Source organism: Pelodiscus sinensis, chromosome 19, assembly GCF_052426305.1.
Source record: "Pelodiscus sinensis isolate ZL-2025 chromosome 19, ASM5242630v1, whole genome shotgun sequence".
Taxonomy (NCBI): domain Eukaryota; kingdom Metazoa; phylum Chordata; order Testudines; family Trionychidae; genus Pelodiscus; species Pelodiscus sinensis.
In genome coordinates this window covers 125,955-148,241 of record NC_143070.1, presented here as the reverse complement: position 1 = coordinate 148,241, position 22,287 = coordinate 125,955, and the positions used below count along the sequence as shown (strand labels likewise).

At 63.0% G+C, this 22,287-nt stretch overlaps 1 protein-coding gene across 8 annotated transcripts in view; it reads left to right on the top strand.

Annotated features, from left to right (window-relative positions):
* Positions 1–22,287, top strand: part of SYNGAP1 (synaptic Ras GTPase activating protein 1) — a 104,685-nt gene that overhangs the window by 54,493 nt on the left and 27,905 nt on the right. For 6 of the 8 annotated variants that reach the window (XR_012898971.2, XM_075915660.2, XM_075915655.2 and 3 more), the window contains 9 exons: positions 10–107; positions 617–738; positions 6,474–6,627; positions 7,896–7,994; positions 13,631–14,185; positions 14,306–14,450; positions 14,778–14,922; positions 18,488–18,724; positions 18,985–19,186. Coding sequence is in view for 7 of the 8 variants with exons in the window: in XM_075915660.2 (XP_075771775.1) it covers positions 10–107; positions 617–738; positions 6,474–6,627; positions 7,896–7,994; positions 13,631–14,185; positions 14,306–14,450; positions 14,778–14,922; positions 18,488–18,724; positions 18,985–19,186 (1,757 nt within the window). In the remaining variant the exon portion in view is untranslated. The remainder of the gene's footprint in view (positions 1–9; positions 108–616; positions 739–6,473; positions 6,628–7,895; positions 7,995–13,630; positions 14,186–14,305; positions 14,451–14,777; positions 14,923–18,487; positions 18,725–18,984; positions 19,187–22,287) is intronic. The other 2 variants (XM_075915656.2, XM_075915663.2) reach the window with 1 other exon arrangement.

The following is a 22,287-nucleotide window of genomic DNA, read 5'->3' as shown; positions in this document are numbered from 1 at the left end:
TGTTTTCAGATCATCACGTCAGCCGCTCCCGGAGGAAGAGCGTCCCTGCAGGGAAGCAATACAGCATCAACATGGATGCACCCCCGGCACCCCCATTCCGACCCTCGGTGAGAGACCTCCCCTGCCCTGACACACACGGAGATGCTCTGTCACTCGCTCACGAACACGTGGAGCTGCGTTCATGTGGGCACCTCTACTCACAGATTCACACCCCCCGGATTCACACTCTCCTGACAGAGGGACTGAGATGCGCGTACTCACGCACGCTCCTTCCCCCTCTTCCTGCTGATCTGTCCTGTGTGCCTCGTGCCCTGGCCAGCCAGCTGCTGTGTTGAGTTGTGCCATGCTGGGCTCTGCAGAACAGGGGACCAGTGCAGGTACCCTGAATTTCCTAAATACACCAAGGTGCCTTTGTTCTCTGAGAAGATGTGGGGTCAAGTGGGTAAGACGGGGAGCCCTCATTCCTTTCCCAGTGAGGGAGCTAGAACTCCTCATTCATGGCTCTCAGATCCCCACAAGCCACGAGCCCCTATTCCTCTCCCAGAGCCAGAGGGAACCCAGGAGTCCTGGCTCCCAGCCCCTCCCCACCCCATCTCACTCTGTTCCCCACTCACAGCAGGGCTTCCTGAGCCGGCGATTGAAGAGCTCCATCAAACGGACAAAGAGCCAGCCCAAACTGGACCGGACCAGCAGCTTCCGCCAGATCCTGCCCCGGTTCCGGAGTGCCGACCATGACAGGTGAGAGTCCTGCCCCGGTCCATACGAGGGATGTTAAATGTCGGTTAATGGAATAGTCAGGTAACCTCATGAATTATCGGTTAGCCAACAATTCTGTAGTCCCTGGGGGCGGGGCCAGCAGTCAGTGCGCTCTGGCCTCACTCCCAAGAAGACCCCTGCCGCTCTGCACTGCAGCATCACAGGGTGCCAATTGGGAGCTGGTCTGCAAGGGGAGACAATTTAAAACCCAGCTCTCCTTGTGGACCTGTGCTATCGCTCTGTGCTGCTGCCTCTGATAAAGAGGCAGTGGTGCAGGGTGGCTGCAGCCCCTGCCTAGAGGGGTGGTCTGAGCTCCCAGATCTGGCATGAGCTGGGCTGCCGGCCAGCCTGCTAAAAAATGTACTGGCAAGGAGATGGGGGAAATGCGTGTAGTCTATAGCATTAACCAATAAGCTTTTGCTTATCGGTTAATCAGTTAATACACTACACTTGTACATCCCTAGTCCACATCCCACCTCACGCACCGCTGCAGCTTCAAGCAGAAGCCCAGTCTGGGGCCCCCAGCTCCAGGCACACGTAAGGTCATCTCTCTCTTCCTCATGGGAGCAGCTGCCCCACACCAGAAGCAGCGGCATCTCAAAAGATTCCTGTATTAACAGACCCAGCAAGCATATCTGTAGCAGGCGTGATGGGCAGACAGCTGCAAGGCTTTGTTAATAACTCTTTGGTTTGGCCTCGATTGGGGACTGTCCCTCCAGTCTGTTCTCTGGGGCTGGCAGAAGAGGAATCTGCGTCTTGCCCTCCTGCCACCTCTCTGGAGTTGCTTGTATCCCTTCCAGAGCTGTGCTGTTCTGGGGAGAGCATGCAGGGTGAGCTGGGCCTATGGAAGGAAGGAGTGTGAGGAGGGAAGAGAAGTGGGAGCAGTGACCTGGCCACACCCAAGGGTTGGAAGGATGCAGAGATAGATGGTGTGCAAGGAGGAAAGAGGAGTGGAAGGTAGTGGGCATTGGGGGGAGGGGGCAGCTGGCCAGGGGGAGTGGGATACAGGAGGTGAGGCAGCTGGTGGCGGGGATGAGAATAAGGAAGCTGAGCAGAAAGGGAGCCAGGGGGATGAGAGGTGTGGGGAGGCAGCCAATGAAGGGAACAAGGGTGGGAGTAGAAAGGGATCCGGGAGTATTAGAAGTGTAGGGAGGCAGCCAGTGAAGAGAATGGGGGTGGGGGTAGAAAGGGAGCCGGGGGGATGAGGGGTGTGGGGAGGCAGCCAGTGAAGAGAATGGGGGAGGGGGTAGAAAGGGAGCCGGGGGGATGAGGGGTGTGGGGAGGCAGCCAGGTGAGGGGAACTGAGGTGAGAGTAGAAAGGGACCCCGGAGTATGGGGTGTGTGGGGAGGCAGCCCATGAAGGTCCAGGAGGGAGGTAACCAGGGAGAGGGATGGGGGTGTAGAGTAGGAAGGGGATTGGCAATGAGGGGAAGCAGCCAGGCGGTTGAACTGGAACAGGGCGCGCAGGAAGGGCGCCAGGGGGTGGTCAAAAGGAGTGTGGGATGGGCATTCGGTGAAAACAGGGATAAAGTGGGTTTGGAAAGAGCCAGTGGGGGGATGAGGGTAGAAGGAGGCAGCCAGCGGGGAAGAGGGAGTGGGGGAGCTCATCCAGCGTGGGGCTGGCAATTGGAATGCAGGAGGCAGCCAGTGCTGGGGCTATTGGAGTTCAGAAGGCAGCCAATTGGGGGTTGGGAGTGTGAGGCAGTGGGGGGAGGACAGCAGGAGAAAGGGCACAGGAGGCAGCGGGGGGGGGGGGTGTGAGTGGGGGCGTGGAAGGCATCTGGGGCAGGGTGGTGGTACGGGAAGCAGCCAGGGGCTGGAGTGCGGGTGTGTGAGGTAGCCAGAACAGGAATGAGGTGTGGGAGGCACTGTGGGGAGAGGGAGACAGCTGTGGTAGGAGTGGGGGCACAGGAGGCAGGGGTTGTACAGGAGTGGGGGTGGGGAAGTGGGGGTGTGGGAGTGGAGGCATGGGAGGCAGCTGGGGTGGGAATGCGGGTGAAGGAGGCAGTGGAGAATGCAGGAGTGGAGGACTCAGGAGAGAGCTGTGGCAGGAGTGGGGGTGTGGGAGTGCAGGTACGGGAGGCAGCTGGGGTGGGAATGAGGGTGCAGGAAGCAGTGGGGATGAGGGAGTGGGGTTGCAGGAGAGAGCTACGGCAGGAGTCGGGATGTGGGAGTGCAGGTACGGGAGGCAGCTGGGGTGGGAATGAGGGTGCAGGAAGCAGTGGGGATGAGGGAGTGGGGTTGCAGGAGAGAGCTGTGGCAGGAGTGGGGGTGTGGGAGTGCAGGTACGGGAGGCAGCTGGGGTGGGAATGAGGGTTCAGGAAGCAGTGGGGATGAGGGAGTGGGGGTGCAGGAGAGAGCTACGGCAGGAGTGGGGGTGTGGGAGTGCAGGTACGGGAGGCAGCTGGGATGGGAATGAGGGTGCAGGAAGCAGTGGGGATGAGGGGGTGGGGTTGCAGGAAAGAGCTACGGCAGGAGTCGGGGTGTGGGAGTGCAGGTACGGGAGGCAGCTGGGGTGGGAATGAGGGTGCAGGAAGCAGTGGGGATGAGGGAGTGGGGTTGCAGGAGAGAGCTACGGCAGGAGTGGGGGTGTGGGAGTGCAGGTACGGGAGGCAGCTGGGGTGGGAATGAGGGTGCAGGAAGCAGTGGGGATGAGGGAGTGGGGTTGCAGGAGAGAGCTGTGGCAGGAGTGGGGGTGTGGGAGTGCAGGTACGGGAGGCAGCTGGGGTGGGAATGAGGGTGCAGGAAGCAGTGGGGATGAGGGAGTGGGGGTGCAAGAGAGAGCTACGGCAGGAGTGGGGGTGTGGGAGTGCAGGTACGGGAGGCAGCTGGGGTGGGAATGCGGGTGAAGGAGGCAGTGGAGAATGCAGGAGTGGAGGACTCAGGAGAGAGCTACGGCAGGAGTGGGGGTGTGGGAGTGGAGGCATGGGAGGCAGCTGGGGTGGGAATGCGGGTGAAGGAGGCAGTGGAGAATGCAGGAGTGGAGGACTCAGGAGAGAGCTGTGGCAGGAGTGGGGGTGTGGGAGTGGAGGCATGGGAGGCAGCTGGGGTGGGAATGCGGGTGAAGGAGGCAGTGGAGAATGCAGGAGTGGAGGACTCAGGAGAGAGCTACGGCAGGAGTGGGGGTGTGGGAGTGCAGGTACGGGAGGCAGCTGGGGTGGGAATGAGGGTGCAGGAAACGGGGGATGAGGGAGTGGGGGTGCAGGAGAGAGCTACGGCAGGAGTGGAGGTGTGGGAGTGCAGGTACGGGAGGCAGCTGGGGTGGGAATGAGGGTGCAGGAAACGGGGGATGAGGGAGTGGGGGTGCAGTAGAGAGCTACAGCAGGAATGGGGGTGTGGGAGTGCAGGTACGGGAGGCAGCTGGGGTGGGAATGAGGGTGCAGGAAACGGGGGATGAGGGAGTGGGGGTGCAGGAGAGAGCTACGGCAGGAGTCGGGGTGTGGGAGTGCAGGTACTGGAGGCAGCTGGGGTGGGAATGAGGGTGCAGGAAGCAGTGGGGATGAGGGAGTGGGGGTGCAGGAGAGAGCTACGGCAGGAGTGGGGGAGTGGGAGGTAGTGGGAGGTGCAGGAGTGGGGGCATGGGAAGCAGTTGGGGCATGTGTGGGGATGTGGGAGGCAGCCAGGATGAGAGTGGGGGCTTGGGGAGCTGGGGGGGGGTGGGGCACAACCAGCTGGGGAAGAGGGCTGGGAGGCGGAAGTGGTGCTGCTGGGTGCCGGGAGCTGTTTATAGCCGGAGATGGTGGGTGGGAGCCGGGAGCAGGAGCCGGATCCGGCTTGGCACAGATCCCAGCTCTGGCCTGACTCGTCCATTCTGCTCTCTGGGTGCCGGAGCCTGGCACAGCCTGGAGCGTCCTGGGTGGCCCAGGGGCCCCGGTTCATGTGCATGTCAGTGTGTGGCTGTGATGTGGCCCCAGTGCGTGTGCACATGCTTATTGCCTGGGAGCACTGTTCTGGGATAGGTGTCTGGCCTGTGTGATGCCAGGGAGCAGACATCACTGGGGGAAGGGGGGCTGGGTGATCCTAGATGGTCCTATCCCAGTGTGCCCCAAAAGGGAAGGGGGGTCGGGGTGTAGGGTGCGCACTGATGAGCATTGGTAGGGGGTGCTGTGCTCCAAGGAGGGAAGGAAACCCACCAGGGCCCGGGAGCCTTGCCAGGGAATTTGCTGGGTGCAAGTTTCTCCTGCCTGTCTCCTCTCTCACTCTGCCATTTCTAGAGTTCCATTGCCCCCGGCCAGAGGTGGCTGCATCTCATGGTCTGTAGACTGTGCAGGCTCTCTGTATAGGAGGGGCAGGCATGTGGGTGGAGGCTGAATGCAGGCATGGGGTGGGTTTATGATCTGCCCCCCTTTGCAGACCCAGCCATGTGGGGGGAAGCTGTCTTGAAATCTCCCCCGCCTTTCTCCTTTCTCCTGTTGTCCCCAGCCTGGCTCTCCCACAGTGTCCTCAGGTGCCCTTCCCCCCCTTGTATCTCTTGCTCCCCCAGCCTGGGTTTCCCCATTTCCAATGTCTCTGGCTCCTCTGCCCCAGCCTGGGCATCTCCTTCCTTGCACACCTGCCTCCCCACCCTGCCTAGGCTTCCCCCTCTTTGTGCCTGCCCCACTTCCAGCTGGGCTCCGTCCCTTTCCTGTGCCCTGCAAGGGATCACCCCGGGCCCCCTGCTCTTCCTGGCACCCCAGGCCCACTGCCGGCTTGTCCCTGCCTGGCTGGGTGAGTATTTTTAGCGACGCCCGCCCCCACTCCACTCCAATGACGGCAGAGCCAAGCCCAGCCGAGCTCTGAGTCGCTGCCTCCCGGAGACGCAGGGGCCTCTCTGCTTACGCAGCCTGGGGGCTAAAAATAACCTGCTGGGGGCGGCTGCTCACCTGCGCCAGCTGGGGGCTGCCTTGTGTGTCCTCGCCAGCATGTGGTATCCACAGGGGCGGGGAGCCCGAACTCCTGGGTTCTCTCCCTGGCTCGCAGGATTGGGAGGGGCGTTGGGTTCTAGTAGGTGGGTAGGGAGCCAGGACTCCTGGGTTCTCTCCCTGGCTTGGAGGATCTGGAGGGGAGGGGGTTGGGTTCTAGTAGGTGGGGGCGGAGCTGGGAGCCAGGTCTCCTGGGTTCTCTCCTTGGCTTTTGCCAGAGACTAGTATGATTTGGGGGTTAAATCCCTTCCCTCTCTGTGCCTCAGTTGATTGCTCTGGAAGGGAGTAATGGGGCTGGCCCCCCAGCCCTGCTGTGATGTGTATGAAAATGCCATGGGATCTCCCTGGGGTCACAGCCTCTGGGTGACACCCAGTGACCCTGTGGGGCCCCTCCCACTCAGGGAACCAGTGTGTGTCTCTTACTCTTGCTTTCTTTCTCTCTCTTGTTCTGCGGTCCAGCCCCCCTGGCAGTGCAGAATTGTCTCTGGGGGCCCCTCCCATGGCCCGAGGCTGAACCCCCAGGTACCCCCGCCCCGGGCACCAGCTGTCTGTGTGGTCTCACCAATGCCATGGCCACAGTCTGGCATGTTCTGCTCACGCCCCGGGAAGTAGAGGACCCCCGAGCTTGGCTGCCCACACGCTCTCCTTAGCAGCTCCAGAGCCCATGTCTCAGTCGTCTTCCCCTCCCTCCCTTTCCCTGTCCCATGCTTGTGTCATGGCACCGGATTCACTGTGTTTGCCCCCCTGCACGGGACTCACTCCAATGGCACGAGCCCCGGCCGCCAGCTCCCCTCTCACCGCTGCCCTCCCCTGCAGAGCCCGCCTCATGCAGAGCTTCAAGGAGTCGCACTCCCATGAGTCACTGCTCAGTCCCAGCAGCGCTGCAGAGGCCCTGGAGCTCAACCTGGACGAGGACTCTGTCATCAAACCCGTGCATAGCAGCATCCTGGGCCAGGAGTTCTGCTTCGAGGTGCCCAGCCTTAGCACTGGTGTGGGGCGGGAGGGCAAGGCGCTGGGAGCCTGGACGCTGGATCTGTCTCAGCTCTGGGAGTGAGGCTGGTGGGTCGGAGCAGGACTCCTGGGCTCTCTCCTGTCTCTGGGAAGGGAGTGGGGGCTGGTGGGTCAGAGCAGGGGGCTAGGAGCCAGGACTCATGGGCTCTCTCCTGTCTCTGGGAGGGGAGTGGGGGCTGGTGGGTCAGAGCAGGGGGCTAGGAGCCAGGACTCCTGGGCTCTCTCCTGTCTCTGGGAGGGGAGTGGGGGCTGGTGGGTCAGAGCAGGGGGCTAGGAGCCAGGACTCCTGGGATCTCTCCTGTCTCTGGGAGGGGAGTGGGGGCTGGTGGGTCAGAGCAGGGGGCTAGCAGCCAGGACTCCTGGGGTCTCTCCTGTCTCTGGGAGGGGAGTGGGGGCTGATGGGTCAGAGCAGGGGGCTAGCAGCCAGGACTCCTGGGCTCTCTCCTGTCTCTGGGAGGGGAGTGGGGGCTGGTGGGTCAGAGCAGGGGGCTAGGAGCCAGGACTCCTGGGCTCTCTCCCGTCTCTGGGAGGGGAGTGGGGGCTGGTGGGTCAGAGCAGGGGGCTAGGAGCCAGGACTCCTGGGCTCTCTCCTGTCTCTGGGAGGGGAGTGGGGGCTGGTGGGTCAGAGCAGGGGGCTAGGAGCCAGGACTCCTGGGCCCTCTCCTGTCTCTGGGAGGGGAGTGGGGGCTGGTGGGTCAGAGCAGGGGGCTAGGAGCCAGGACTCCTGGGGTCTCTCCTGTCTCTGGGAGGGGAGTGGGGGCTGGTGGGTCAGAGCAAGGGGCTAGGAGCCAGGACTCCTGGGATCTCTCCTGTCTCTGGGAGGGGAGTGGGGGCAGGTGGGTCAGAGCAGGGGGCTAGCAGCCAGGACTCCTGGGGTCTCTCCTGTCTCTGGGAGGGGAGTGGGGGCTGATGGGTCAGAGCAGGGGGCTAGGAGCCAGGACTCCTGGGCTCTCTCCTGTCTCTGGGAGGGGAGTGGGGGCTGGTGGGTCAGAGCAGGGGGCTAGGAGCCAGAACTCCTGGGGTCTCTCCCGTCTCTGGGAGGGGAGTGGGGGCTGGTGGGTCAGAGCAGGGGGCTAGGAGCCAGGATGCCTGTGTTCTGTTCTGGCTCTGGGAGGGGGTAGGAGCTGGTGGTTGAAGAGGAGTGGGGTTTATGGCTGGGCACTTCGACAGGGAATGCAGAAGGGACTTGTGGCCCTGCTCAACCACTCCCCATTCTCTCCTTTTCAGGTCACCACGGCATCCGGCACCAAATGCTTTGCCTGCCGCTCAGCTGCTGAGCGCGACAAGTGGATTGAGAACCTACAGCGGGCCGTGAAACCCAACAAGGTGGTGGGGGCAGGGAGTAATGGGTGACGGAGCTAAAGGGTGGGAGGCTGGCTTCAGCACCCCTGGATGGCAGCATGGGCACCCATCTGTCCTCCTCCCCTCCACATTCATCATGTGTACCCCATCTCCCTCCTTGCTCACCCACAGCTCCTCAGGAGTCACGTTACCCCAGGGCCTCAGCACCCCAAACCCTGTGCCTGGAGATCCGCTGCACTTGCCCACAGAGCACTCCTGGGCTACGTCTACACTGGCCCCTTTTCCGGAAGGGCATGTTAATTTCAGAGATCGCAATAGGGAAATCCGCGGGGGATTTAAATATCCCCCGCGGCATTTAAATAAAAATGTCCGCCGCTTTTTTCCGGCTTTTAGAAAAGCCGGAAAAGAGCGTCGACACTGGCCCCGATCCTCCGGAAAAAGCGCCCTTTTCCGGAGGATCTTATTCCTACTTTGAAGTAGGAATAAGATCCTCCGGAAAAGGGCGCTTTTCCCGGAGGATCGGGGCCAGTGTAGACATCTTATTCCTACTTTGAAGTAGGAATAAGATCCTCCGGAAAAGGGCGCTTTTCCCGGAGGATCGGGGCCAGTGTAGACATCTTATTCCTACTTTGAAGTAGGAATAAGATCCTCCGGAAAAGGGCGCTTTTTCCGGAGGATCGGGGCCAGTATAGACGCTCATTTCCGGCTTTTCTAAAAGCCAGAAAAAGGCGGCGGACATTTTTATTTAAATGCCGCGGGAGATATTTAAATCCCCCGCGGATTTCCCTATTGCGATCTCTGAAATTAACATGCCCCTTCCGGAAAAGGGGCCAGTGTAGACGTAGCCCTGGTGCACCACAGCACTGACCCCAGCCTGCGCCTGTTCAGCCTGCCGATCCACAACCTCCCAGTTCTCCATGAGCCCGTGTTTACCCTATGCGCATGTCAGAGTAACACCCAGCCTCCTGTCTGAACCCTGAGCTCCCAGAGTAACACCCAGCCCCCAGTCTGAACCCTGAGCCCCCAGAGTAACACCCAGCCTCCTGTCTGAACCCTGAGCCCCCAGAGTAACACCCAGCCCCCAGTCTGAACCCTGAGCCCCCAGAGTAACACCCAGCCTCCTGTCTGAACCCTGAGCCCCCAGAGTAACACCCAGCCTCCTGTCTGAACCCTGAGCCCCCAGAGTAACACCCAGCCCCCCGTCTGAACCCTGAGCCCCCAGAGTAACACCCAGCCTCCTGTCTGAACCCTGAGCCCCCAGAGTAACACCCAGCCCCCTGTCTGAACCCTGAGCACCCAGAGTAACACCCAGCCTCCTGTCTGAACCCTGAGCCCCCAGAGTAACACCCAGCCCCCCCGTCTGAACCCTGAGCCCCCAGAGTAACACCCAGCCCCACGTCTGAACCCTGAGCCCCCAGAGTAACACCCAGCATCCCCGTCTGAACCCTGAGCCGCCAGAGTAACACCCAGCATCCCCGTCTGAACCCTGACCCCCAGAGTAACACCCAGCATCCCAGTCTGAACCTTGAGCCCTAGAGTAACACCCAGCCTACCCGTCTGAACCTTGAGCCCCAGAGTAACACCCAGCCCCCTCTCTGAACCCTGAGCCCCCAGAGTAACACCCAGCCTCCCTGTCTGAACCCTGCCCCCCAGAGTAATACCCTGCCTCCCCGTCTGAACCCTGAGCCCCTACAGTAACACCCAGCCTCCCCGTCTGAACCCTGAGCTCCCAGAGTAATACCCTGCCTCCCTGTCTGAACCCTGACCCCCAGAGTAATACCCTGCATCCCCGTCTGAACCCTGAGCCCCGAGAGTAACACCCAGCCTCCTGTCTGTACCCTGAGCCTCAGAGTAACACGCAGCCTCCCCGTCTGAACCCTGAGCCACCAGACTAACACCCAGCCTCCTGTCTGAACCGTGAGCCCCCAGTGTAACACCCAGCCCCGCGTCCGAACTCTGAGCCACCAGAGTAACACCCAGCATCCCCGTATGAACCCTGAGCCCCCAGAGTAACTCCCAGCCTCCTGTCTGAACCCTGAGCCCCAGAGTAACACCCAGCCTCCCGTTTGAACCCTGAGCCCCAGAGTAACACCCAGCCTCCCGTCTGAACCCTGAGCCCCAGAGTAACACCCAGCCTCCCGTCTGAATTCTGAGCCCCAGAGTAACACCCAGCCTCCCGTCTGAACCCTGAGCCCCAGAGTAACATCCAGCCCCCCGTCTGAATCCTGACCCCCAGAGTAACACCCAGCCTCCTGTCTGAACCCTGAGCCCCCAGAGTAACACTCAACCCCCATCTGCACCGTGAGCCCCCAGAGCAACACCCAGCCTCTCGGCTGAACCTTGAGCCCCCAGAGTAACACGCAGCCTACCCGTCTGAACCCTGACCCCCAGAGTAACAACCAGCCTCCTGTCTGAACCCTGAGCCCCGAGAGTAACACCCAGCCTCCTGTCTGTACCCTGAGCCTCAGAGTAACACCCAGCCTCCCTGTCTGAACCCTGAGCCACCAGACTAACACCCAGCCTCCTGTCTGAACCGTGAGCCCCCAGTGTAACACCCAGCCCCGCGTCCGAACTCTGAGCCACCAGAGTAACACCCAGCATCCCCGTATGAACCCTGAGCCCCCAGAGTAACTCCCAGCCTCCTGTCTGAACCCTGAGCCCCAGAGTAACACCCAGCCTCCCGTTTGAACCCTGAGCCCCAGAGTAACACCCAGCCTCCCGTCTGAACCCTGAGCCCCAGAGTAACACCAAGCCTCCCGTCTGAACCCTGAGCCTCAGAGTAACACCCAGCCTCCCGTCTGAATCCTGACCCCCAGAGTAACACCCAGCCTCCTGTCTGAACCCTGAGCCCCCAGAGTAACACTCAACCCCCATCTGCACCGTGAGCCCCCAGAGCAACACCCAGCCTCTCGGCTGAACCTTGAGCCCCCAGAGTAACACGCAGCCTACCCGTCTGAACCCTGACCCCCAGAGTAACAACCAGCCTCCTGTCTGAACCCTGAGCCCCAGAGTAATATTCAGCCCCCCGTCTGAACCCTGAGCCCCCAGAGTAACACCCAGCCTCCCCATCTGAACCTTAGCCTCCAGAGGAACACCCAGCCTCCCCGTCTAAACCCTGAGCCCCCAGAGTAACACCCAGCCTCCTTTCTGAACCCTGAGCCCCAGAGTAACACCCAGCCCCCCGTCTTAACCTTAGCCCCCAGAGTAATACCCAGCCGCCCGTCTGAACCCTGAGCCCCCAGAGTAACACCCAGCCTCCTGTCTGTACCCTGAGCCTCAGAGTAACACCCAGCCTCCCCGTCTGAACCCTGAGTCCCCAGAGTAACACCCAGCCTCCTGTCTGAACCCTGAGCCTCCAGAGTAACACCCAGCCTCCTGTCTGAACCCTGAGCCCCCGGAGTAACACCCAGTCTCCTGTCTGAACCCGGAGCCCCCAGAGTAACACCCAGCCTCCCCGTCTGAACCCTGAGCCCCCAGAGTAATACCCTGCCTCCCTGTGTGAACCCTGACCCCCAGAGTAATACCCTGCCTCCCCATCTGAACCCTGAGCCCCTAGAGTAACACCCAGCCTCCCCGTCTGAACCCTGAGCCCGCAGAGTAATACCCTGCCTCCCCATCTGAACCCTGACCCCCAGAGTAATACCCTGCCTCCCCATCTGAACCCTGAGCCCCTAGAGTAACACCCAGCCTCCTGTCTGTACCCTGAGCCTCAGAGTAACACCCAGCCTCCCCGTCTGAACCCTGAGCCGCCAGATTAACACCCAGCCTCCTGTCTGAACCCTGAGCCCGCAGAGTAATACCCTGCCTCCTGTCTGTACCCTGAGCATCCAGAGTAACACCCAGCCTCCTGTCTGAATCCTGACCCCCAGAGTAACACCCAGTCTCCCCTCTGAACCCTGAGCCCCCAGAGTAACACCCAGCCCCCCCGTCTGAACCTTAGCCCCCAGAGTAATACCCAGCCGCCCGTCTGAACCCTGAGCCCCCAGAGTAACACCCAGCCTCCCTGTCTGAACCCTGAGCCCCCAGAGTAACACCCAGCCCTCCGTCTGAACCCTGACCCCCAGAGTAACTCCCAGCCTCCTGTCTGTACCCTGAGCATCCAGAGTAACACCCAGCCTCCTGTCTGAATCCTGACCCCCAGAGTAACACCCAGTCTCCCCTCTGAACCCTGAGCCCCCAGAGTAACACCCAGCCCCCCCGTCTGAACCTTAGCCCCCAGAGTAATACCCAGCCGCCCGTCTGAACCCTGAGCCCCCAGAGTAACACCCAGCCTCCCTGTCTGAACCCTGAGCCCCCAGAGTAACACCCAGCCTCCCTGTCTGAACCCTGAGCCCCCAGAGTAACACCCAGCCTCCCCGTCTGAACCCTGAGCCCCCAGAGTAACACCCAGCCCCCTGTCTGAACCCTGAGCCCCCAGAGTAACACCTAGCCTCCTGTCTGAACCCTGAGCCCCCAGAGTAACACCCAGCCTCCTGTCTGAACCCTGAGCCCCCAGAGTAACACCCAGCCCCTCATCTGAACCCTGAGCTCCCAGAGTAACACCCAGCCCTCCATCTGAACCTTAGCCCCCAGAGTAACACCCAGCCTCCTGTCTGAACTCTGAGCCCCAGAGTAACACCCAGCTTTTCCATCTGAACACTGAGCCCCCAGAGTAACAGCCAGCCTCCTGTCTGAACCCTGAGCCCCCAGAGTAACACCCAGCCTCCTGTCTGAACCCTGAGCTCCCAGAGTAACACCCAGCCTCCCCGTCTGAACCCTGAGCCCCCAGAGTAACACCCAGCCTCCTGTCTGAACCCTGAGCCCCCAGAGTAACACCCAGCCTCCCCGTCTGAACCCTGGGCCCCCAGAGTAACACCCAGCCTCCTGTCTGAACCCTGAGCCCCAGAGTAACACCCAGCCCCCCGTCTTAACCTTAGCCTCCAGAGTAACACCCAGCCCCCCGTCTGAACCCTGAGCCCCCAGAGTAACACCCAGCCTCCCCGTCTGAACCCTGAGCTCCCAGAGTAACACCCAGCCTCCTGTCTGAACCCTGAGCCCCAGAGTAACACCCAGCCCCCCGTCTTAACCTTAGCCTCCAGAGTAACACCCAGCCCCCCGTCTGAACCCTGAGCCCCCAGAGTAACACCCAGCCTCCCCGTCTGAACCCTGAGCTCCCAGAGTAACACCCAGCCCCCCGTCTGAACCCTGAGCCCCCAGAGTAACACCCAGCCCCACGTCTGAACCCTGAGCTCCCAGAGTAACACCCAGCCCCACGTCTGAACCCTGAGCTCCCAGAGTAACACCCAGCCCCCCGTCTGAACCCTGAGCTCCCAGAGTAACACCCAGCACAACCCTATCTGACCCTTGTGCATGTGAGAGTAACACCGAGCTCCCTCATCTCATCCGTGTACCCCCCGTGGGTAACTCCCAGTCGCCTTGTCTCACCCCTAGGTCCCCCGTCTAACACCCAGCTCCTTTATCTCGTCCCTGTTCCCCCCCTCGGGTAACTACCAACTGCCTTGGCTCACCCCATGACCCCCGTCTAACACCCAGATCCCCCAAGGTAACAGCCAGCCTCCCGTCCCATTCCCTGTGCCCCCAAGGGTAAGACCCAGCCCCCTCTGACCCAGTCCCCCCAGGGTAACACGCAGCCCCCCTCCCTCATCTGCCCGTGCCCACAGGATAACAGCCGGCGTGTGGATAATGTGCTGAAGCTGTGGATCATTGAGGCGCGGGACCTGCCCCCCAAGAAGCGCTATTACTGCGAGCTGTGCCTGGATGACATGCTCTACGCCCGCACCACCAGCAAGATGCGCACGGACAATGTCTTCTGGGGCGAGCACTTCGAGTTCAACAACCTGCCCGCTGTGCGCACCATCCGCCTGCATCTCTACAAGGACACGGACAAGAAGCGCAAGAAGGACAAGAGCAACTATGTGGGCATGGTCAGCATCCCGATCGCTAGCGTGACTGGGCGCCACTTTGCCGAGCAGTGGTACCCACTCAGCCAGCCCAGCACCAGCAAGAGCAAGGCCGGCTGCCCCGCAGTGCGTGTCAAGAGCCGCTTCCAGACCATGAGCATCCTGCCCATGGAGCTGTACAAGGAGTTCGCCGAGTACGTGACCAACAACTACCGCATGCTGTGCGCTGTGCTGGAGCCGGTGCTGAGCGTCAAGAGCAAGGAGGAGGTGGCCTGTGCGCTGGTGCACATCCTGCAGAGCACTGGCAAAGCCAAGGTACAGGACAGCGGGAGCCTCGGAGGGCAGAATGCCTCTCAGGCCCTGTCGGACATGGGGAGGGAAGGGAGCTGTGGGTGTGGGTCCCCTTGCTAACCAGCCCGGGCATGACCCCTGCAGGATTTCCTCTCGGACATGGCCATGACGGAGGTGGATCGGTTCATAGACCGGGAGCACCTGATCTTCCGGGAGAACACCCTGGCCACGAAAGCCATCGAGGAGTATCTGAAACTCATTGGCCAGAAATACCTCAAGGATGCCATTGGTGAGTGCAGGCGGGTGTGGGTGGGGCGCTGGTGGGGAGGCTGGGTCCTGAGCATGTGCCCTGCTTGCTGGGAGGCAGGGGTGGTGGTTTTTGAGCCCCGTACCCAGCCCATAGATGGGGTGTGATACTCAGCCCAAGAGCTGGCCCTGGCCCTGGGACAGACTGGAGCTGGCAGCTCCCTCCATCTGGCTTCTGGAGAGGCTGGTGCAGCAGCTCCAGGCCCCGATGGCTAGCACGGGTGTGCAGAGTGGTAGGAGCTGGTTCCTAGGGCAGTGTCTAGCCTGCCCCCCTCCCTGCCCCACTAGCTCTCTGCCCCCCAACCTGCAGGTGAGTTCATCCGGGCGCTGTACGAGTCAGAGGAGAACTGCGAAGTGGACCCCATGAAATGCTCCTCGTCCACCCTGCCGGACCACCAGGCCAACCTGCGGATGTGCTGTGAGCTGGCGCTCTGCAAGGTCGTCAATTCGCACTGGTGGGTGTGGCTCTGCCGGGTTAACCGCTCACACTGCTCGGAGTGGCAGGGAGATGGTGGGAAGTGGGAGGGTGGCCCAGAGGGGGAGGAGGCATTTCTAGTTCAGGCTGGAGCTGAACAAATGCTTTGCCCTGTGGAGGGATGCGGAGAACTCTGGAGGTCAGTGGTGTCCCTGCCACCCACGGGAGCAGAGGGGGGTCCGTATTTGGGGGAGCGTATGGACTCGGGGAGGACGTACGACTTGGGGGCACTGACAGCCCCGGTCTCCCTGCAGTATGTTCCCATGGGAGCAGAGGGGGGGGTCCGTATTTGGGGGAGCGTATGGACTCGGGGAGGACGTACAACTTGGGGGCACTGACAGCCCCGGTCTCCCTGCAGTATGTTCCCACGGGAGCAGAGGGGGGTCCGTATTTGGGGGAGCGTATGGACTCGGGGAGGACGTACGACTTGGGGGCACTGACAGCCCCGGTCTCCCTGCAGTATGTTCCCACGGGAGCAGAGGGGAGGTCCGTATTTGGGGGAGCGTATGGACTCGGGGAGGACGTACGACTTGGGGGCACTGACAGCCCCGGTCTCCCTGCAGTATGTTCCCATGGGAGCAGAGGGGGGGTCCGTATTTGGGGGAGCGTATGGACTCGGGGAGGACGTACGACTTGGGGGCGCTGACAGCCCCGGTCTCCCTGCAGTATGTTCCCACGGAAGCAGAGGGGGGTCCGTGTTTGGGGGAGCATATGGACTCGGGGAGGACGTACAACTTGGGGGCGCTGACAGCCCCGGTCTCCCTGCAGTATGTTCCCACGGGAGCAGAGGGGGGGTCCGTGTTTGGGGGAGCGTATAGACTCGGGGAGGACGTACGACTTGGGGGCGCTGACAGCCCCGGTCTCCCTGCAGTATGTTCCCACGGGAGCAGAGGGGGGTCCGTATTTGGGGGAGCGTATGGACTCGGGGAGGACGTACAGCTTGGGGGCACTGACAGCCCCGGTCTCCCTGCAGTATGTTCCCACGGGAGCAGAGGGGGGTCCGTGTTTGGGGGAGCGTATGGACTCGGGGAGGACGTACGACTTGGGGGCGCTGACAGCCCCGGTCTCCCTGCAGTATGTTCCCACGGGAGCAGAGGGGGGTCCGTATTTGGGGGAGCGTATGGACTCGGGGAGGACGTACGACTTGGGGGCGCTGACAGCCCCGGTCTCCCTGCAGTATGTTCCCACGGGAGCAGAGGGGGGTCCGTATTTGGGGGAGCGTATGGACTCGGGGGGGACGTACGACTTGGGGGCACTGACAGCCCCGGTCTCCCTGCAGTATGTTCCCACGGGAGCAGAGGGGGGGTCCGTGTTTGGGGGAGCGTATGGACTCGGGGAGGACGTACGACTTGGGGGCGCTGACAGCCCCGGTCTCCCTGCAGTATGTTCCCACGGGAGCAGAGGGGGGTCCGTATTTGGGGGAGCGTATGGACTCGGGGAGGACGTACAGCTTGGGGGCACTGACAGCCCCGGTCTCCCTGCAGTATGTTCCCACGGGAGCAGAGGGGGGTCCGTGTTTGGGGGTGCGTATGGACTCGGGGAGGACGTACGACTTGGGGGCACTGACAGCCCCGGTCTCCCTGCAGTATGTTCCCACGGGAGCAGAGGGGGGGTCCGTGTTTGGGGGAGCGTATGGACTCGGGGGGGACGTACAGCTTGGGGGCGCTGACAGCCCCGGTCTCCCTGCAGTATGTTCCCACGGGAGCAGAGGGGGGGTCCGTATTTGGGGGAGCGTATGGACTCGGGGAGGACGTACAGCTTGGGGGCACTGACAGCCCCGGTCTCCCTGCAGTATGTTCCCACGGGAGCAGAGGGGGGGTCCGTGTTTGGGGGAGCGTATGGACTCGGGGGGGACGTACGACTTGGGGGCACTGACAGCCCCGGTCTCCCTGCAGTATGTTCCCACGGGAGCAGAGGGGGGGTCCGTGTTTGGGGGAGCATATGGACTCGGGGAGGACGTACAGCTTGGGGGCACTGACAGCCCCGGTCTCCCTGCAGTATGTTCCCACGGGAGCAGAGGGGGGTCCGTGTTTGGGGGAGCGTATGGACTCGGGGGGGACGTACGACTTGGGGGCACTGACAGCCCTGGTCTCCCTGCAGTATGTTCCCACGGGAGCAGAGGAGGGTCCGTGTTTGGGGGAGCGTATGGACTCGGGGGGGACGTACGACTTGGGGGCGCTGACAGCCCCGGTCTCCCTGCAGTATGTTCCCACGGGAGCAGAGGGGGGTCCGTGTTTGGGGGAGCGTATGGACTCGGGGAGGACGTACAGCTTGGGGGCACTGACAGCCCCGGTCTCCCTGCAGTATGTTCCCACGGGAGCAGAGGGGGGGTCCGTATTTGGGGGAGCGTATGGACTCGGGGAGGACGTACGACTTGGGGGCGCTGACAGCCCCGGTCTCCCTGCAGTATGTTCCCACAGGAGCAGAGGGGGGTCCGTGATTGGGGGAGCGTATGGACTCGGGGGGGACGTACAGCTTGGGGGCGCTGACAGCCCCAGTCTCCCTGCAGTATGTTCCCACGGGAGCAGAGGGGGGTCCGTGTTTGGGGGAGCGTATGGACTCGGGGGGGACGTACAGCTTGGGGGCACTGACAGCCCCGGTCTCCCTGCAGTATGTTCCCACGGGAGCAGAGGGGGGTCCGTGTTTGGGGGAGCGTATGGACTCGGGGGGGACGTACGACTTGGGGGCACTGACAGCCCCGGTCTCCCTGCAGTATGTTCCCACGGGAGCAGAGGGGAGGTCCGTGTTTGGGGGAGCGTATGGACTCGGGGAGGACGTACAGCTTGGGGGCGCTGACAGCCCCGGTCTCCCTGCAGTATGTTCCCACTGGAGCAGAGGGGGGTCCGTGTTTGGGGGAGCATATGGACTCGGGGGGGGGACATACGACTTGGGGGCGCTGACAGCCCCGGTCTCCCTGCAGTATGTTCCCACGGGAGCAGAGGGGGGTCCGTGTTTGGGGGAGCGTATGGACTCGGGGGGGACGTACGACTTGGGGGCGCTGACAGCCCCGGTCTCCCTGCAGTATGTTCCCACGGGAGCAGAGGGGGGGTCCGTGTTTGGGGGAGCGTATGGACTCGGGGAGGACGTACAGCTTGGGGGCGCTGACAGCCCCGGTCTCCCTGCAGTATGTTCCCACGGGAGCAGGGGGGGTCCGTGTTTGGGGGAGCATATGGACTCGGGGGGGGGGGGACATACGACTTGGGGGCGCTGACAGCCCCGGTCTCCCTGCAGTATGTTCCCACGGGAGCAGAGGGGAGGTCCGTGTTTGGGGGAGCGTATGGACTCGGGGGGGACGTACAGCTTGGGGGTGCTGACAGCCCCGGTCTCCCTGCAGTATGTTCCCACGGGAGCAGAGGGGGGTCCGTGTTTGGGGGAGCGTATGGACTCGGGGGGGACGTACAGCTTGGGGGCGCTGACAGCCCCGGTCTCCCACAGCGTGTTCCCGCGGGAGCTGGAGGAGGTCTGTGCTGGGGGGAGGGAGGGCGGGTGTATGGGCTCGGGGGTTGTACGAGGTCCAGGGCACTGACAACCCCGGTCTCCCACAGCGTGTTCCCGCGGGAGCTGAAGGAGGTGTTCGCCTCATGGCGGCTGCGCTGTGCGGAGAGGGGCCGCGAGGACATCGCTGACCGGCTGATCAGTGCCTCACTTTTCTTGCGCTTCCTGTGCCCGGCTGTCATGTCGCCCAGCCTTTTTGGCCTCATGCAGGAGTATCCAGACGACCAGACGTCCCGCACGCTGACCCTCATCGCCAAGGTCATCCAGAACCTGGCCAACTTCAGCAAGTGAGAGCTGTGCCATGGGCAGGCCCTCTGGGGACAGCATGGGTTTGGAGAATGAGTCCTGTGTCCGCTGCCTTGGGGTGCTGACTCAGCTCAGCTGCACAGAGGGGGCTGGGTATTGTGTGGGGTGCTGTCCTCCTTGGACTCCTCTTCCCCGGCAGCATCAGCAGGAAGTTCAGCAAGAGCTGGAGTGGGCAGCCTGGGAGGGGGGAGATGAATGGCGTGGGAGTGCTGTCCCCGACTCAACCCCCACCCTACGCTAGGTTCGGCAGCAAGGAGGAATACATGGCGTTCATGAATGAGTTCCTGGAGCTGGAATGGGCCAGCATGCAGCAGTTCCTCTACGAGATCTCCAACCTTGACACCCTGACCAACAGCAGCAGCTTTGAGGGCTACATCGACCTGGGCCGTGAGCTCTCCACGCTGCATGCTTTGCTCTGGGAGGTCATGCCCCAGCTCAGCAAGGTACGAGGGCTTCCGACATGCGGCTGGGCGCCGGGCTGTGGGGACTGGTGGGATGGAGCTGGGGAGTGTTGGGAGGCAGGACACCTGGACTCTCTCCCAGCTCTGGGAGGCGAGTGGGGACTGGGGAGTTAGAGCTGGGGGGGGGGGGGGGGCTGGGGAGTGTTGGGAGGCAGGACACCTGGACTCTCTCCCAGCTCTGGGAGGGGGGTGGGGACTGGTGAGTTAGAGCTGGGGGGGGGCTGGAGAGTGTTGGGAGGCAGGACACCTGGACTCTCTCCCAGCTCTGGGAGGGGAGTGGGGACTGGTGAGTTAGAGCTGGGGGGGGCTGGAGAGTGTTGGGAGGCAGGACACCTGGGCTCTCTCCCAGCTCTGGGAGGGGGGTGGGGACTGGTGAGTTAGAGCTGGGGGGGGCTGGGGAGTGTTGGGAGGCAGGACACCTGGGCTCTCTCCCAGCTCTGGGAGGGGGGTGGGGACTGGTGAGTTAGAGCTGGGGGGGGCTGGAGAGTGTTGGGAGGCAGGACACCTGGACTCTCTCCCAGCTCTGGGAGGGGAGTGGGGACTGGTGAGTTAGAGCTGGGGGGGGGGCTGGAGAGTGTTGGGAGGCAGGACACCTGGGCTCTCTCCCAGCTCTGAGAGGGGAGTGGGGACTGGTGAGCTAGAGCTGGGGGGGGGGCTGGGGAGTGTTGGGAGGCAGGACACCTGGGCTCTCTCCCAGCTCTGGGAGGGGAGTGGGGACTGGTGAGTTAGAGCTGGGGGGGGGGCTGGGGAGTGTTGGGAGGCAGGACATCTGGGCGCTTTCCCAGCTCTGGGAGGGGGGTGGGGACTGGTGAGTTAGAGCTGGGGGGGGGGCTGGGGAGTGTTGGGAGGCAGGACACCTGGGCTCTCTCCCAGCTCTGGGAGGGGAGTGGGGACTGGTGAGTTAGAGCTGGGGGGGGGGCTGGGGAGTGTTGGGAGGCAGGACACCTGGGCTCTCTCCCAGCTCTGGGAGGGGAGTGGGGACTGGTGAGTTAGAGCTGGGGGGGGGGCTGGGGAGTGTTGGGAGGCAGGACATCTGGGCACTTTCCCAGCTCTGGGAGGGGAGTGGGGACTGGTGAGTTAGAGCTGGGGGGGGCTGGAGAGTGTTGGGAGGCAGGACACCTGGGCTCTCTCCCAGCTCTGAGAGGGGAGTGGGGACTGGTGAGTTAGAGCTGGGGGGGGGCTGGGGAGTGTTGGGAGGCAGGACATCTGGGCACTTTCCCAGCTCTGGGAGGGGAGTGGGGACTGGTGAGTTAGAGCTGGGGGGGGGCTGGGGAGTGTTGGGAGGCAGGACATCTGGGCACTTTCCCAGCTCTGGGAGGGGAGTGGGGACTGGTGAGTTAGAGCTGGGGGGGGGCTGGGGAGTGTTGGGAGGCAGGACATCTGGGCACTTTCCCAGCTCTGGGAGGGGAGTGGGGACTGGTGAGTTAGAGCTGGGGGGGCTGGAGAGTGTTGGGAGGCAGGACACCTGGGCGCTTTCCCAGCTCTGGGAGGGGAGTGGGGACTGGTGAGTTAGAGCTGGGGGGGGGCTGGGGAGTGTTGGGAGGCAGGACACCTGGGCTCTCTCCCGGCTCTGGGAGGGGAGTGGGGACTGGTGAGTTAGAGCTGGGGGGGGGGGCTGGGGAGTGTTGGGAGGCAGGACATCTGGGCACTTTCCCAGCTCTGGGAGGGGGGTGGGGACTGGTGAGTTAGAGCTGGGGGGGGGGGGCTGGGGAGTGTTGGGAGGCAGGACATCTGGGCACTTTCCCAGCTCTGGGAGGGGAGTGGGGACTGGTGAGTTAGAGCTGGGGGGGGGGGCTGGGGAGTGTTGGGAGGCAGGACATCTGGGCACTTTCCCAGCTCTGGGAGGGGAGTGGGGACTGGTGAGTTAGAGCTGGGGGGGGCTGGAGAGTGTTGGGAGGCAGGACATCTGGGCACTTTCCCAGCTCTGGGAGGGGAGTGGGGACTGGTGAGTTAGAGCTGGGGGGGGCTGGGGAGTGTTGGGAGGCAGGACACCTGGGCTCTCTCCCGGCTCTGGGAGGGGAGTGGGGACTGGTGAGTTAGAGCTGGGGGGGGGGCTGGGGAGTGTTGGGAGGCAGGACATCTGGGCACTTTCCCAGCTCTGGGAGGGGGGTGGGGACTGGTGAGTTAGAGCTGGGGGGGGGCTGGGGAGTGTTGGGAGGCAGGACATCTGGGCACTTTCCCAGCTCTGGGAGGGGGGTGGGGACTGGTGGGATGGAGCTGGGGAGTGTTGGGAGGCAGGACACCTGGGCTCTCTCCCAGCTCTGGGAGGGGGGTGGGGACTGGTGGGTTGGAGCTGGGGAGTGTTGGGAGCCAGGACACCTGGGCTCTCTCCCGGCTCTGGGAGGAGGGTGGGGACTGGTGGGTTGGAGCTGGGGAGTGTTGGGAGCCAGGACACCTGGGCTCTCTCCCGGCTCTGGGAGGGGAGTGGGGACTGGTGAGTTAGAGCTGGGGGGGGGGCTGGGGAGTGTTGGGAGGCAGGACATCTGGGCACTTTCCCAGCTCTGGGAGGGGGGTGGGGACTGGTGAGTTAGAGCTGGGGGGGGGCTGGGGAGTGTTGGGAGGCAGGACATCTGGGCACTTTCCCAGCTCTGGGAGGAGGGTGGGGACTGGTGGGATGGAGCTGGGGAGTGTTGGGAGGCAGGACACCTGGGCTCTCTCCCAGCTCTGGGAGGGGGGTGGGGACTGGTGGGTTGGAGCTGGGGAGTGTTGGGAGCCAGGACACCTGGGCTCTCTCCCGGCTCTGGGAGGGGGGTGGGGACTGGTGGGTTGGGGCTGGGGAATGTTGGGAGCCAGGACAGCTGGGCTCTCTCCCGGCTCTGGGAGGGGGGTGGGGACTGGTGGGTTGGAGCTGGGGAGTGCTGGGAGCCAGGACACCTGGGCGCTCTCCCGGATCTGGGAGGGGGGTGGGGACTGGTGGGTTGGAGCTGGGGAATGTTGGGAGCCAGGACACCTGGGCTCTCTCCCGGCTCTGGGAGGGGATTGGGGACTGGTGGGTTGGAGCTGGGGAGTGCTGGGAGCCAGGACACCTGGGCTCTCTCCCGGCTCTGGGAGGGGGGTGGGGACTGGTGGGTTGGAGCTGGGGA